General features: G+C 52.7%; 1 protein-coding gene and 1 long non-coding RNA gene across 2 annotated transcripts in view; both read right to left on the reverse strand.

Annotated features, from left to right (window-relative positions):
* Positions 1-833: 833 nt before the first annotated feature.
* Positions 834-16342, reverse strand: part of LOC146420204 (uncharacterized) — a 59839-nt gene continuing 44330 nt past the window's right edge. Inside the window, exons 2-4 of the long non-coding RNA XR_014849240.1 lie at positions 1765-1925; positions 1473-1585; positions 834-1049 (exon numbers count right to left, since the gene is read on the reverse strand). This is a non-coding gene — a long non-coding RNA (uncharacterized LOC146420204). The remainder of the gene's footprint in view (positions 1050-1472; positions 1586-1764; positions 1926-16342) is intronic.
* Positions 3659-9275, reverse strand: LOC146420205 (serine/threonine-protein kinase pim-1-like). Its single transcript, XM_085048537.1, has 5 exons — positions 9224-9275; positions 5481-5764; positions 5024-5116; positions 4453-4819; positions 3659-3846 (listed from the first exon to the last, which is right to left on the reverse strand). Exons 1-5 carry the CDS (start codon positions 9273-9275, stop codon positions 3659-3661), a joined length of 984 nt encoding a protein of 327 aa, XP_084904663.1.

Raw genomic sequence — 16342 nt, forward strand, 5'->3', positions numbered from 1 at the left:
CCTGTTGTTCAGGCCTCAGTCAGGCCTCTTGTTCAGGCCTTGGCACTTCAGGGATGTGGTTTAGTGCTGGGCTGACAGTGCTGGGTGAACGGCTGGGCTTGATGAGCTCAGAGGTCTCTTCCAACAGAAAGGATTCTATAATTCCAGTATTCTATCTGCTGGATTTAGCTTGGTCCATGTTAGCAGCATTAATTTGCTCAGAAAGTTCCCTCTTGGTCAGCTCTGGAGGCCTAAGGCTTCAGGCCCTTTAGCTCCTGGTGCTGAGCTGCTTATGCTGGACAAGATGACTTAGAGAGAAGAATACAGTTCATCCAATTCCTTCTGGATACTGAGAGGGGAGGGTGTGAAAACAGGAGCATTGTTTGGTGTTGCCTCCTCTCTGCCCTTCACGCCTTTCAGTGCTCTGAAACAGCCAAGAGCTTTCTTCAAGAGTGCAAGGAAGCAGCTGTTCCTTCTGCCAGGTGTGGCTCTCTCCAGTCTCTGCACTTGACTGCTTTTGTCCCTCTTGCTGTGCCCTCTGTTCCCCCTCTGCTCACTGGCTGCTGCCCAGGACTGTGGAACTGGCCCAGATCAAGAGCCTCATTTCTCTGCCCTTGGAGCTGCCTGGGCACAGCAGCCTTTTCCATCTGCAAGCTCCATATGGACAGGGAGTCCCCAGCTCCGTTCCTTGCACAACCTCCAGGAGCCCAGGGCCTGCCATCTCAAGTCCCTGCTGGCACTGAGGGCTCTCAGGTGCCTCAGGCTGCTGTGACACCACTGCAAACAGGAGGCAAGAGTGGCAGGGGCTGTGCTCAAAGTCAGCTCCATTTCCTGCTGCTGCTGCTGCTGTGGGGTCATTTGTCCAGCCCTGCCCCAGACTCAGGGATCAGCTCCAGGCCCTGCTGCTCCCTCGGGATCAGCCACAATCTGCTTGTTGCTCTCAATGCCAGCAGAAGCAGTGGCTGAAGCAGCAGGTGCTGACAGTGCCCCAAGCCCCGGGGCCAGAGGGAAGGGAGCTGCTTCACATGAGAACCAGGAGCAAAGAGCATTTCTTTCTTAGCACATGTTTTCTGGTTTAAGAAAAAAAAAGGGAAAAGAAAAAAAAATAGATGAAATGTGAAAGATAAAAACAAAACTCAGGTGTGTAGTTTAAAATCTTCTGTAACTTTGGATTAAGAGGTAACTGATCTTTTGTAAAAGAGAACTCAGTTATTTACTTTGTCAATGTGCTGATAGCATGGATCTATCTTCCTGACCCTCAGCAGCCTTTTTTAATAGATTTTGGGGTTTGTTTCCAATATTGTTATTTTAAATTGTGGTTGAAGCAATAGGAAATTGCTTTTTGCCCTGCCATCTCCAAGCAGGACTGGGAATCTAAATTCTGCTGATCCCCATCTCATTAAGAAGATGCCCTTCCTTCTCACTCTGTGAATGAGCTGTACATTCCCTCTGAAATTGTCAGTAGTTTTGTAAAGATGCAAAGTCCCACTTACAGCTTTTTGCTCTGGTTTGGAAGTGGAGAAGGGCAATTCTTCATTCACCAACTCCAGACTGCACTGCCTTAGGAACACAGCCCACTCGCCAGGTTTGGCTCACTCGTGGCATTCTAGAGGAGGAAGAAATGCAATTGCACAATTCAAACCCAAAAGGAGTGAAGGGTGGGACAGACAAAACATCCTGTGGAGATACAGGCGTTCTGCTGGGACTGTGGAGTGTTTGGGTTCTGGCCAATTGGATGTGTATCCCTCACTGCAATCTCTGGGCCTGCAGGAGAGTCTCACTCACCTGCACAAGCAGAAAGCTCTGTCGGTGTGCTCAGAACAGGCTCGTCTGATGCAGAGCTGTCAGAGCAATGGGAGGGCAGAGCAGACCCAGCCGTGCCCAGGGCTGAGCCCCAGCAGAGCCCTGGCAGAGCCCAGAGCAGCCTCAGCATCCACAGAGCTCGGCTGGAAGGAGAGAAACCAGAAACTGCCCATCAGCTGAAGGCTCCTGTCCCCCTTGTCTCAACTGCCTGCAGTGCCCAGGCCATGCTGGCTGTGCTCAGAGCTGTGCCCAAACCTCCCCATCATTGCTGCCTCTGGGAGGAGAGCAGGAGGGCAGGACATGTGCCCAGCCTCCAGCCAGCCATGGCAGATCCACCTCCTCAACAGATGCCCAGAGCCAAAGAGCAGCTTGGCAGACAATTGAAGAATTCTTTGCATCCACCCCAGCAAAAGGGGAAACTTTGGTGCCCAGCCAGGCTGTGCAATGCCCAGAGCATCCCCTGGCTGGGGACTCACCTGCACATTAGGTTTGGAGTGTGTCTTTGCAGAAGGCGCCAGAATCAACATCAATTATCTTCAGCTACAGATGGCCAGGTTGAGGAAGAAGTGCTAATCCTTGAAGTTGTCCTTGGCGTCTTCAGCAGCAGCCCATCTGGTCCAGCTTCTCCAGGGGCTCCTGCTCCTTCCCTGGGGGCCACACCAGGCTGTTAGTGTTCTGCCCAGGGCCCCAGACAACAATGAACCAGGACAAGCAAAACCAGGGCAGATGGTGGCCACCAGTGCTTGCCAGAGCACATCTCCAGCTCAGCTCCAGCACAAGTGCTGTGAGTTCCCTTCTGATGATCCCTGCTCAGAGCTACAAGCAGGTCAAAACAAGTCTGGTTTTCTTTGCTTCATATTGCCAAGAGATGTGTGGACCTGTTACCTGCCAGGCCCCTGGATCAAACTGTGCACATGGATCTCTCCCATCTTCTAGGGCAGATGAACAGCCTGAATCCAAGGGTCATTTAAGAGTTCTTCCAACGATGGCCTGTCCAAGGGTTCTATGGACAAGCACCTCTTAGTAATACCTTGGCACTCTGAGGAGAGAAACCAGAAACTGCCAGTCAGTTGGAGAAGGCTCCTGTCCACTTTTCCCTCCCCATTCCCGTGCCCAGGCCATGCTGGGTGTGCTCAGAGCTCAGCCTAAACTTCCCCAGGGATTCTCTGTTTTGGAGGAGAGTAGGAGAGCAGCACATGTGCCACCTCCTCAGCAGCTGCCAGAGCAGGATGCTCATGAGCCTGCTGCTCTCTCCCAACACTGGGATTCCCCCTATGCCATAGAGATTAGGTGTCTTGGATTGATGATATGATAATCCTTTATCCCCTATCGTTGGCTTATATGCCCAAGAAAGAAAAAAAAAACTGTGTGGTCCTGTCTCTTTAACTGCACCCAGCCGCAGAGAGAAACGCGGGTTGTTTTGAAAACATTTTCCCCAAGCCTCGCTCCGGGGGAGGATTCGTCGCCCGGCAGAGACTGCGTGCTGGACGGGGGTCGGAGTGAGCTCTGTTCCCGTTTTTTCCATTCTTCTTCTTTTTCCTCGTTTGGACCCCTTCTCTTCGATCTGCTTTGCCACCCGGAGACCCAGGAGGGCCAGAGGACAGCAGAGCTCTCCAGGGAGCTCCACCCGGCCCCGGGTGGGGGGCGAGGAGGAGAGGGACTGCGTCTGAGAAAAGGACTTTTTAATCAGGTTGAATAACTGCCTTTCACCTTGTTTCTCCCCTTCCCCTGTGCCTTGTAGGGCACTCTGCGTGGTTTTGTTAAATAAATAGTTTTTTCTTCACTTTCATCTGAGAGGTTCTGTTGTGGGTGGGGGAGGGGGTGTCGGGGCCCTTTGCTCTCGGAGGAGAGAGAGTCTCATCATTAACCCGGGACATTAGGATTTACCTTGAGAGAGCTGTCGTGGGAACAAGATCTGCCCCCAGATGATCTCCTGTCCCTTCCTGAATGGGTGCTTCCCACAGACTATCTGGTACAGCAGGATACCCAGGGACCAGACTGTTGCTGCCTCGCCATTGTAAAATTTAAGGTAGATCCACTCCGGTGGGCTGTAGGACAGGGTTCCTATGGAATATAGATGGAGTTCATCAGGGGATGCTGCTGCTCCCAGAGCCTCACCCCAACGACCATGGGCATGCAAGGGCTGCACCAGTGGCACATGGGGTGACCTGCTGCCCTCTCGCCAGCACCTGGGACTTGTGTACAAACTTGGGGTTGGAAAAGAAGCCACTGGGGCTGGAAGAGGGCAGCAAAAGCCCTGGGGAGGTCCAATCATGACATGAAAAGTAAAAACACTCTCAGTGCTGGGAAAAACCACTCTTATCCCTGCCTACGTTGCCCCCAAAAAACATTAATAGGCCAAGGCAAACAAGGGAAGTGGAGCAGTCCAAGCCCATTCTCGCCTGCCCACCAAACTGGCTGGGGCACAGGCTCTGACCCCCTCACTGCTGCACTCATTGGGCTTTGTCAGACTGGCTGCCCCAGCCCCAGCCCAAGGCAGAGTGGGTGGTGAAGGTGGTCAACAGGGCTGCAAGCTGCCCCATTCAACGCCCACTCAAAAGCAATTTGGCTGAAGAGTTAATCCCATGCCTGGCAGCAACAGGGGAAGCCCCGGTGCTACACCACGGCTGGGCCATGAGATGCCCAGAAGCATCCCCTGGGAGGGCTCACCTGCAAATTGGGTGTAGGCTGTGCGTCGGAGGAAGGCGCCGCAGCCAAAGTCGATGAGTTTTAGCTGCCCGGTGGCCAGATCGAGCAGGATGTTCTCGGGCTTGATGTCTCTATGGAGGACCCCGCAGCTGGTGCAGTGCTGCACGGCCTCCAGCACCTGGCGGAACATCCCCCGTGCCTCCTCCTCCGGCAGGAACCTCCGCTCCGCCAGGAAATGGGAGAGGTTCCGACTCCGCTCCGGACGCTCCATCACCAGCAGGAAGTCGTTGGGGAGCTCAACCCACTCCAGGAGCTGGATGACACCAGCACACCCTGTGGACACCTTGTCCAGCAGCACGATCTCAAGGGGCACACGGGCGCCGTAGGGCTGCGAGAGGACCAAGGTGCTGTCAGTGGGGCTGAAGCTGTGCGAGGGCTCTGGGACACCTCACCCAGCCCGGGATGCTCTGCGTCCCCCGCTCACCCCTCGCCCACTCTCCCTCCAGGACTCCTGGGGGTTTCCACCCTGCCGGGCCCAGGCTTATCCCCGCCCGGCACGGCCCGGGTTCTGCCGCTGGCCCCGCTCACTCACCAACTCGCCCCAACGCCGGATGCGGTCCCTCGACACACATTTGATGGCAACCTGCGAGCAAGAGACAGCAACGGACTGAGCTCGCCGCCCGCCCTGCCGAGCCCCACCCTTCTCCTCCTCCCTCCTCCGCCCTCCCTCCTCCTCCTCCTCCCTCCTCCGCCTCCTCCTCCTCCTCCACCAGCCCTGCCACTCACCGGGGCGCCGAATCCTCCTTTCCCCAGCAGCTCGCCCAGCCGGTACCGCTCCTGCAGGGCCTCTTGCGCCTTCCCTGCGGGCGACACGCGGCCGTCAGCGCTCGGCCCGGGGCCACACACGGCCTCCGACCGCCTGTGCACCGCCCCGGGCCGGGCATCCCCCTCTGAATGGGGCACGGGCGGCTCGGGGCCGGCGGCCGGACTGCCGAGCGGCGGAGCTCGGGCCGGGGAAGGAGCAACGGAGGCGGCGGGAGCGGCCGAGCCGTGTGTGTCCTCCGCGGGCCCTGGGAGGAGTCGGTAACGGGGCCGGAGCTGGGGTCGGGGCCGGAGCTGGGGCTGGGGCTGCGGTTGGGGCCGCCGTCGGGGCTGGGGCCGGGTTCGGGTGCGGGGTCGGGGCTGGGGCTGGGGCTGGGGCCGGGATTGAGGCTGCGGTTGGGGCCGGGTTCGGGTTGGAGTTCGGGGCTGGGGCCGGGACTGGGGTCGGGACTGGACCCCGCGTCGGGGCCGGGGCCAGGCTCGGGACAGGCGGAGCCAAAGGGTGGCGATGCTGCCCCAGACCCAGCCACTGATGCCCGCCCAGCAGCGCCACAGCCAGGCTCGCCAGAGCCGGGCGGAGGCGAGAGCGCGGCGGGACGCCCAGGGGCGGGGAGGGGGCAGCCCCGGCCGGGGCTGGGGGCGAGCCTGGGGCATGGCCCGAGATGGCAGGAAGAGAGGGACACTGGGAAAGGAAGGGACACAGGGAAAGGGACAGCGGGAGAGGCTGAGAGAAAGGGGGAGAGAGAGGAGGAGCAGGAGAATAGGGCGGAGGGAGTCGAAGAGCTTTCGCTGTCACCGCTGTCACCGCTGTCACCGCTGTCGCCGCTGCCGCCGCTGCCGCCGCTGCCGCTGCTGCAACTGAAGCTCCGGGGCCGTTTGTCCGAGTGGCCGTTTGTCCGTTCCCCGCTCGCCCCCGCGCGCCCCACGGCCGAGCCCCGCGCGCCCCCGGGGGCAGCCCCTGAGTCTGTCCAAACACGGGAACTTTGCCGTGTTCAGCCCACATCCAGAGGCTTGACTGCTGCACAGTGGCACAGCAATCCCCTTGGCTGCTGTTGTGCATTGTCCCTGCTGAGGGTCAAACACTACCGGGGCACATTCCCTGTCTCTAGAGTTCATTCCCAACCCAAGCACTGCACTTATGTCTTCAGCATTGCTTTCCAAGAAAAACGGGGGAAGACAAACTCTGTTTAACTCATGGTATTTCAGGGAGTCTAAAACTTGCTAAGCCATAGATCTTAGAGGTGAGATCCTATTGCAATTAGTGGCATGGAGAAGTAGTGCAACATGGAAAAGGGGAGCATAGAAATAAATAGAGGAAAACATTGTGGATTGTTTCTTTACATTTTCATTTCACTTCTTGAAAGCTGTTTCAGTTTTCCAGGAATCTTCTCCACAGTCCTGTTTGCTCTTTTCACGAACCTTTCCTGGAGGGAATGAATTGCAGGGATTATTGGGCTGTGCTGGCCCTGGCCGGGTGCCAGGTGCCACCAAAGCCGCTCTGTCACTGTCCTCACAGGTGCAGGACACAGAACTCAGGAGGAAAGGCTCGTGGGCTGGGATAAGGGCAGGGAGAAGTCACTCACTGGTCACTGTCACAGGCACAACAGACACAAGTTAGGGAAATTAAGGGAATTGAATTCCAAGCAAATCACAGTATGAGAAGGAGAACTAAAACAAACCCAAAAAAAACGCCTTGCTCACCCCTCCCTCCTCCCAGGCTCCCAGCTACCACCTGCAGCTCCTCTGCTCTCTCTGCATAGGAAATTTCTCACCAGCCACAAACTTTGCTTTTCTCTCATCCCAGGATCTCTTCCCGGAGAGGAAGAACTTTCTCCAGCAGAAATTTAGAGCGCAGCAACATTTGAGGCTCAGGTCTCAATTTTGTAGGTCTCAAATTTGTAGGTCTCCTCTTCCCATGCTGGGTCTCCTGCACCACAGAACTCTGCCAGCTGCAGCTTTACAAACATCAGCTCAAGGTCTGGATGTTCCTGAACATCCCCTTTGCATGGAGCCAGTGGATCTGCTGGCCCCTGGCCAGGGCCTGGCAGAGCAGGTGGAACCTGGGTCCTGCTGCAGGAGCTGGGGAGCTCCAGGACTCGCTCTGGCCGCTGGGGCAGCCACAACACAAGCCATTGCCAGCCAGGAGCCGAGGGCTCCGTGTGGCTCTGCAGGACCTTGTCCCTGGGGCTCGTCTGGATCAGCGTGGGCAGCTGGGCTGCACTTGGCTTCGTTTGTGTCCCTGCTTCCCCTGGGACAGCAGCTGCCCAGTGCCCAGGGGACAGCAATGGCACCGGGGCAGTTTGGGGTGAGGTTCAGTGTCTGTGCCTGGCATAAATCACAAATCCTTCCAGAAGGAAGGGGTGAGCGGGGGGCGCGGTGAGAAGGGGGGCGGCGGCTAGGAGATGGGAAAGGGGAGAAGGGGTGCTAAAAGACGAGATGAGACCCCCCCAAACCGAGTGGGAGGGGAGTGGAACCCTGTACAAATCAATGTTTAGCAAATATGTTAAAAGCCACTTAGAATGAAGAGGGATGGAGGGATTACCTTTTGTAATGAGGGAAATAAAGGAAAAAGCCCACTACAAAACCCACTGGGGAACTGAGTTCATGATATCTAATGTCTGAAATTCTGAGCTTGCTGTGGGATAGAATGAAATTGCAAAATCTGTAACAGTGCATTGTTCCATTTATTTAAAAACAATCCCATAAATAGGAAAAGGCCACTTCCTGGAACAGCTAAAGAGGGAAATTAATCTAGAAGTTATTGGAAATGGATTTCTCTGAATTACCCAGACAAATTTGGAATCAGTATCTTTTGGTAATGGTGGACAAATTTTCCGAATGGCCAGAGATCTTTCCCTGTCATACCAATAAATCCAGGGAAGTGGTAAAAATTAAGCTTAATCAATCATACCAAGATTTGGGGGCCACTTGGGTTGTCTTCAGAGAGAAGTCTCCATTTTATAGCAGATGTGGTGCAACAGCTGAGCAAAACCCTGGGTATCAAAAGGGACTGACACAGCCCTTGGTGATCTCAGGTGAGTGGGAAGGTGGAATGGATGAATCAGAATTTGAAACAACAAATTAGTAAAATGTGCCAAGAAACCTCTTTAAAATGGCCCCAGACCCTTCCTCTGGCTCTTCTGTGAGTCAGAATTCAGCCAGGGACAAAACCAGTGAATTGCTGTAGGGTTGGCTGTACCAAACACCATCAGTTCCTGGAGAAATCCATTCAAAGGGAGAAACAGATGTAAATCTATACCTGATTTCTTTAGGAAAGGAGTTTATAACCCTGTTGGGACCAGTTGCTGTGGATGCCCCTGTTGATCCATTCCAGCCTGGGGATTTTGTGTATGTAAAGAGTTGGAGTTCTGAACCCTTGAAGGAAAAGTGCAAAGGAGCTTTCCAAGTCCTCCTGGTAACCTACACTGCCCTCAGGGTGGAAGGAATCAAACCCTGGGTTCATCACATGCAGGTAAAACCAGCAACCACACATTAAATACAGCAGAGAGAAAACTGACTGAGACCCTGGAGGTTTTATATATATATATGTATATATATACACATATATGTCGCTGTTGAGCTCCTAGCAGAGTAAGAAGACCCAGGTTCAAAATGTGGCATCCAGAAGAAGATTTTATTATTTAATTCCATCTTATATAGACTTTTCAAAGGTCACCCAAATTTGTCAGGTCGAAGCCTCCCCCTAGGCCTGATTGGCCAGGCCTGAACTGTTTTTAATAACATCCAAACTTTGCCGAGACACGGAGGCTTGACAATCCAATATGGATTTACTACAAGCTTCAGTTTATTGATTTACAGTTTACAGTTTTATAGTGTAGTTAACTAACTCATGCATATTCTGTAATCATACAATACTGTTGGTTATATACTTCCACGCCCTAAGTTTGGCTACTTGCCTTAACATGTATCTATGTTTATCTATAATGCCTGATTTCAGCATTCTTGCTACCAATTAACGCATTCTCGACGGCTCCTACAACCTCCATGTTGTAGAAAGTCATGGTGACCTTAGATCGCTGATTGGACGAAGGTATCTAATTAATAGTTGGCTGAATATGGCTATTGTTAAGAAGCGGCTTGTTAAGTGTTAAGAAACAGCTTATTTAAGTCTGTATGTTCTTTTTCTATTAGCTAATTCCCCACAAAACTTTATCTTTGTTTATAAAACACAAGAAGGAGAAAGAAAAGGATTCTCATGGGAAAACTCTGTGCTAGCCACACATATATATATCTCCTACTGTTTTAGAAACAGATATAGAAACTATATTATTAATCTCTGAGGAGAGGAATTTGTTCTTAAAATTAGTGCAAGATTTTGTCCGATTACAGAAGGTAACCCCTATAACAGCTTGTTTGCCAACACATTTTCTCTGCAGAAAATCCAATTCCACAGGGAGCTTTAGTCAGCACTTTGACAAAAATCTGGGAACACATGTGGGAAGGAAATAGCACCCAGGGCAAATGGAAAGGGATGGAAGGAGAATATTCCTTCCAAAGGAATTCTTAGACATCCAAACGATACTGTTGAGAATTGTAACATCTCAAAACTGGATCTGGAAATCACCTCAGGAAATACCTATTGGCTAACAGATTGCACTGGGGATGTCAAATTCCAGAAGTATGGAACAGCCCTCAGACAGGACAATGGGAATATATCCAGCCAGTTCAGTGGTGTCTGGACTGGGAAGGGAGCCCAGGCCTCCCAGAGGACCCCTTCCAGGTGGGTATAAAATATCCTGATTTAATAAGGTCAAGGCCAAAGGATCCCAGGACATAGGAAAAGTGGAATTGCATTTGGATAGACACTGGAACTATTTGGAATCCTGAGGTACAGTGGCTCATGGCTGTGGCCCAGGCTCTAAGGCTGGGATGTGTTTGTAGAAATTATTCTGCCTTTCTTAATGACACCTGTTAGGTCTCACCTAACAAACAGTGAGGCTTGGAGAGACACAGACTGTCAGCAGGACATGGTAAAATCATTAGTTCACTCAGGATGGGTGGGAAATGATGGAATTTGGAGCACACATTTGCCCTTGGGGGAATCAAGAGCACAGTGGACACTTGGGGTATTAAGGTTATGTCCCTTGTGGAAGGAGTCACCCCTGGGAACCCAACTGTGGGGAAAGGTTAAAGGGGATGAACCTTGGAAACATCCCAGCATGGGAACTGCAGTGCAATGGATTTTAGAATCCATCTTTACTCCTCAAAGATCTGCCTTTAGGAACAGACCAAACACACACCATTGGACTGCAAATGGGAACTTTAGTGAATGCAACTCGGTTGGGGTTTCCTGAAATAAATGAACAATTGCAAGCCACAACTAAAATGACCTTGCAGAACAAACTGGCATTAGATCTTTTGCTGTTAACTGGAGTATGTGGATCCTTGAATTGAAACAACAACACTTGTTGTGTGCACATTGCAAATGTGATGCTGAATTGGATGATCAGGTAGAGAGGATAAAATCGGTTGCTGCATCCAGCAGGGAATTAAGGGGAGGATTAGAAAGTAATTGGTTAAATAAAATATTTAAAGGACTTGGATTTTCTCTGACTGCTTGGTTGGCCTTACTTTTGTAAAGTATAATTTGGATCAGTAATCATAGTAATAATTAGTAATAATTGTGGTTATGACACTTGTTTTAAGCTGTGTGAAGAGCATGGCTAGGAATGCAGGTGAAGAACTCATGGGATGTGAGTAAAAGAGCAGAGTGAGGCTTATGAAGGCTTGAAGGGAAGAGAAGCTTCCCAAGCCTCAAAGGGGGGGAATGTTGCCAGATGAAGAATCATTTGCACCTGGTGGGTTCATACAATGCTTATTGTCCAAAACCCCCTGGCCCCTGGAACCACACAATGCTTATTCTGTAGGAAGCAATCAGCCCAGGTGTGCCAACTTCTACCAGCTCACCAGGCAGTCAGGTAGGACTTTGGGGTCACCAACCACCAGGGACCACCAAAGAGAGCCCCAGGGCAGAAGAACAGATGTGCAAAGGGTGGAGGGAAATAAGGTAATGATTTTGGGAAAAGATGATAATATGTAAGTTTATTCTGGGACAATCATTGAATAGGTCTGTAAAATACAGGATAGAAACAGGAACTTTCCTGTGCTCAGCATGCACAGCTTTGGGAGGAGCTCTTCCCTGTGCATCTGGATGAATAAAGAATGCTGCTGCTTAATGCTGCACTGGTGTTAAGAAGGTTTTTATTTTACTGAATTTTTGGGAACACCTCTGTGGCAGTCATAGAACCACAGAGCAGCTGTGATGTCAGAAAGGGGCTGTGTGACATCACAGAATGGGTTGTGTGAGGTCATCAAGCAGCTATGACATCATAGAGGGAATGTGTGACATCACAGAGCAGGCTGTGACACAGAGGAGGCTGTGTGACATCACAGAGAGGAGTGTGACATCACAGGATGATGATGGGATATGATAGAGTGGGCTGTGATATCACAGAGCTGCCTGTGGGACATCACAGAGTGGGCTGTGACACCAGAGTGTGGTGGTGTGACATCACAGAGCAGGGTTGTGACATTGCAGCTAGGGCTGTGACATCCCAGGGCAGTTGTGTGACATCACAGAGTGGGCCATGACATCACAGAATGGCTGTGTGACATCACAGAATGGGTAGTGACAACACAGAATGGGTTGTGACATCAAAGGGGGGACTGTGTGACATCACAGGGCAGCTGTTAAATCACGGACTTGCTGTGTGACATCACAGAGGATGTAGTGTCCTACCACTGAAAGGGATTTGACATCACAAGATGGCTGTGTGACATCACAGAGGGGGCTGTGACGTCACAGCACAGGTGTGACATCACAGATTTACTGTGTGGCATCCCAGTGGAGGCAGTGACATCCCAGAGTGGGCTGTGATATAACAGGGGGGCTGTATGACATCACTAGGTGGATATGTGACATCACCAGGGGCTGTGTGACATCCCAGGGGGGCTTTATGACATGACAAGGTGGATGTGTGACATCCCAGGGGCTGTGTGAGGTCACTGGGGAGGTCACTCTGCCCCAGCCCCCCCTCACAGTTCCCCCAGAGAAGTCCAATGCTGCTCGTGCACAGCAGGGTCTCTCCTCCCCCAGGTCCCCCCTGTCCCCTGTCCCCCCGGGGTCAAGGCAGGACCTTGCCCTGACCCCAAGCACTGTCCCACCTGCAGGATCTGCTTCCCATCAGCCTCTTCCTCCTGCATCCCAAGCCCAGGTTGGTGCTAAACAAAGGGCACTGGCTCAGGGTCATCCCCCAGCAGGGGCTGTGCACCCCCTCTGCCCCCTCCCCAAATTCCCTCCTGGGGGAGCAGGAGCTGGGTCAGGAGCCCTGTGGGGAGGGAAAAGGGGGTGACACTGGGATGGGGGGGGTCACACACGCTCTGGGTGGGACACACATGACCCCTGGGGATCTTGAAGCTTCTCCTGAAGTGCCAGGAGGAGGAACTCCAACATGGAGCCCTCGACCCCCAGGAGCATCTTGGGGGGCAGCATGTGGTAGCAGCTTTGGGGTCTGGGGGATCACAATTGCCACAAATCCCCTCCCAACCCCACAGCCACTCTCAGGCCCCTCCAGCCACCCCACAGCTCCTTCTAAGATCCTTCCAAACCACTCCCTGCAATATCAATGGCCCCAAGAGACACCATAACCCCTTTCCCTTCTTCCCCAAGACCCACCCACATTCTCTCCAAGCCACACAGCCTGGCCAGGACCCCAAAACTCCCTAACACACCCCACCTAGCCCCTTCCAAGCACCACAGAAGCCCCCAAGAGCCACAAAAGCCTCTCCTGATGCCCCAGGATTCCCTAAACCCACTCCCAAACCCCCATGGCACTGACCAGGAGAGGTTGGTGGACAGGAACATCCACAGCTGGGAGCAGCTTGGGCACTTCAGCAGCAATTTGGGCACTTTCGGGGCACAGCCCAAATGGGGAGACCCAGACCAGGGACTGGGACAGAAAACCTGAATTCCTGGAGAACAGATGGGCTCAGGTGGACATGTTCTGCTGGCACAACTATGAGATTGTGGCCCCTTCTGCCTGGTTCAATGGCCCCAGAACACACAAATCCTCCTGAATATCCCACTGAACCCCAAATTCACCCTAGAATCCTGGGAAAATGGTGCAGCTTTAGATCTGTGTAATTTTTTTTATTTTTACCCCAGTTTTGGATGTTTTGACAGGATGAAGAAGGAAATTATTTAGATCGGAAAAGACCTCCAAGAACCTCCATCATTGCTTGATGCGACCTGAAACAACAACTGGACAGAGCAGGTGACATTTTTTAGGGTGTAAAGTTAATAAATCAGCTTTCCTAATGAGTGTCCAATGTCAATCTAAGTCCCAAAGGATGTCCCTGCCACTGCATTAGTCCAGGTGGCTACAGGGAATCAGGAGGACGTGGAAGCCACCAGCCAGGTGTCTTTCTAATGTGGTTCACCAGGGCTCTTCCTAAAGTGGGTCTCCAATGGGTGATCAAGTTGGAGCAGTGCATGAAGCTCTTCCTGCACTCAGGGCACTCACAGGGCTTCCCTTACTGGTGGCTCCCTTGGTGTTGGGTCAAGGCAGAACTCCTGGAGAAGCTCTTCCCACACTCAGGCCACTCATAGGGTCTCTCCCCAGTGTGGATGCGCCGGTGGGTGATGAGGTGGGAGTTGAGCTTGAAGACCTTGCAGTCAGGGCAGCAGAAGGGCCTCTCCTCTGTGTGAATACACTGGTGCAGGAGGAGTTGCCACTGCTCTGAAACCTCTTCCCACACTTGGAACACTTGTAGGACCTCTCCCCTGTTTGGATCCTCTTGTGGTGGATCAAGTGGGAGTTCCTGCTGAAACTCTTCCCACAATCCAATCACTTGTAGGGCTTCTCCCCATCATGAACCTACTCAGGAAACTGCAGCTCTGAACTCTGTCTGAAGTTCTTGTTGCCTCCCTGGCACAGGTTGGGTCTTTCCTCCTCAGAGCACCCTGGGCTGGGTTTGCAGTCCCTCCTTCTGCAGCATCTCTGGGGCTTTTCCTCCCTGTTCAATTCATGTGTCATGGAACTGCTCAAAATAGCCTCTTTCATGAGGATCTGCCCCAATGATTTCCCCTCCTTGGTCTCTGTCCTCAGCTCACTGCCTGGGGGAGGAAGGACAAGGAGAGGATTTGGGATTTGCCTCCATGCCAGGGGGAAGGGGAAGGAGATCCCCCAATCCATCCCCAGTGGGACAGTGTCAGCAGCAGGGCTGTCCTGCAGCCAGGGGCGATGCTGGGCTGGGAGATGGAGAAGAAGAGAGGGGGAAAGGGGCAGTGACTTCCTCCTCACCTGCCTGGGGGTCCTGGGGCATCTTCCTCTTCCTCACAGCCACCTTCTCCATCTGGCCCAGGTTTGAGCAAAGGAAATCCTGGTTTGGGTACAAAAAAGGTGTGAGTGCCTTGGGCTGGGGGTTCCTCCTGCCCAAGTCCAGCTCTAGAAGTCACCAGGTGTTTTGTGTCTATAAAATCCTCCAAAAGTCAAGAATGAGTTCAGAAAAAGCCTCCCAGGAGTTCCCCCTTTCCAGTCTCCTGTCTTTGGGGTTCTGGGGTTCCTCCTTCTCAAAGCTGCTGGCCTCCCGTGGGTCCTGGGGATCCCTCTTTCTCCTGGGTCCTGCTTAGGGATGCCGTGGGGTTTTGGTGCTCCCAGGGGTCCCTTCTTCCCTGATTTGGCTTTGGCTCCCAGGGCTCCCAGGTCCCCTTCTTCAGGCTCCCCCCACTCCAGGCACTCGGGGTTCCCCCCTCTCCCCATCACCCCTTTCAGTGTCACAGTGTCCCAGCCCTGCCTCATCTCCAGCCTCCCCCACCCCTGCAGGCTGCCAGGGATCCCCCAGCTCTGGTATTGCCCCTCTCTGCTCTCTCCATTCTAGGAGTACAATGTTCCACCCTCCTGGCTCTCTCAGGGATCCCCAAAACTGATGTCAAGGGTTGAAAATACCCTGAAAGGTATTTCCCTGAAGATCACACAGTCCAACCTAAACCTAACACTGCCTACTCCACCAATCAGCCAGGCTCCCAAATGCCAAATCAACAAGAACTGAAATCTTTCTGAGGGTGCTGACTCAGCCATTTTCCTGGGTAGCCTGTTCACAAGCTTGATATCCTTTCTGGTGAAGGAATAATTCCTAGAGATCCAATCTAAACCTCCCATGGAGCAACTTGAGGAAATTTCGTCTGGTCGTATGGTGTCGCTGTTGAGCAGCTATCAGAGTAAAGAATGCACCAGTTCTCAGTGGCAAGAAGGAATGACCTTTATTGTTTTGATTCAATCATATATACAGAGTTTTCAAAAATCACCCGGATTGGTCGATCAGAAACCTTCCCCTAGGCCTGACTGGCCAGGCCTGCACCGTCCAGATCTTGGGACACCGTTTTTAATAACATCCAAACTTTATCTTTATTTATAAAACACAAAAAGGATTCTCATGGGAAAAGCCTGTGCTAGCTACAGTATGGTTGGTTTCCTGGGAGAATACACTAACCCCCACCTGGCTACAACCTCTCTTCTGGGAGCTGGAGAGAACCATAAGGTCCCCACTGAGGTGCTTTTTCTCTGTGCTAAACACCTCCACCTTCCTCAGCCCTTCTTCATCAGACTTGTGCTCCACGCCATTCCCCAGTTCCATTGTCCTTCTGTGCACACACTCAAGCACCTCCATGTTTTTTTGTCATGAGGAGCCCAAAGCTGAATGCAGGTTTTGAGGTACAGCCTCACCGGTGCCCCACGGTGCAGGATGATCACTGCTCTGGTCCTGCTGGCCCCACTGGTCCTCATACAAGCCATGATGCCATTGGCTGCTTGGCCACTCAGGCACAGTGCTGTCCATCAGCCAGCACCCCCAGGGCCATTGCTTCCTTGGCTTTCCAGCCCCTCTTCCCCCAGCCTGTAGCACTGCACGGGGTGGGTGTGACCAAAGTACAGGACCCAGCATTTTGCCACCTTCTGTCTCCTACAGGTGGACTTGACCCATCCATTACACCTGTCCAGATCCCTGAGTAAAGCCTTCCTACCCTCAGGCAGATCAACACTGCTGCCCTACTCATTGTCATTCAGATTGA

The sequence above is a fragment of the Lichenostomus cassidix genome, unplaced genomic scaffold, assembly GCF_008360975.1.
Source record: "Lichenostomus cassidix isolate B80296 unplaced genomic scaffold, HeHo_3.0 HiC_scaffold_44, whole genome shotgun sequence".
Taxonomy (NCBI): domain Eukaryota; kingdom Metazoa; phylum Chordata; class Aves; order Passeriformes; family Meliphagidae; genus Lichenostomus; species Lichenostomus cassidix.

Bases quoted from the DNA above. Each gene is read 5' to 3' on its own strand.
- LOC146420205 (XM_085048537.1), bottom strand. From the start codon at position 9,275: ATGACTTTCTACAACATGGAGGTTGTAGGAGCCGTCGAGAATGCGTTA. The intron at 5,117-5,480 runs GCTCGGCCGCTC...GGGGCTCGGCAG, and splicing joins GCCCGCGGAGGACACACACG to GGCGGGCGGCGAGCTCAGTC. The intron at 3,847-4,452 runs GTGAGCCCTCCC...TATATTCCATAG, and splicing joins AGCCTACACCCAATTTGCAG to GAACCCTGTCCTACAGCCCA.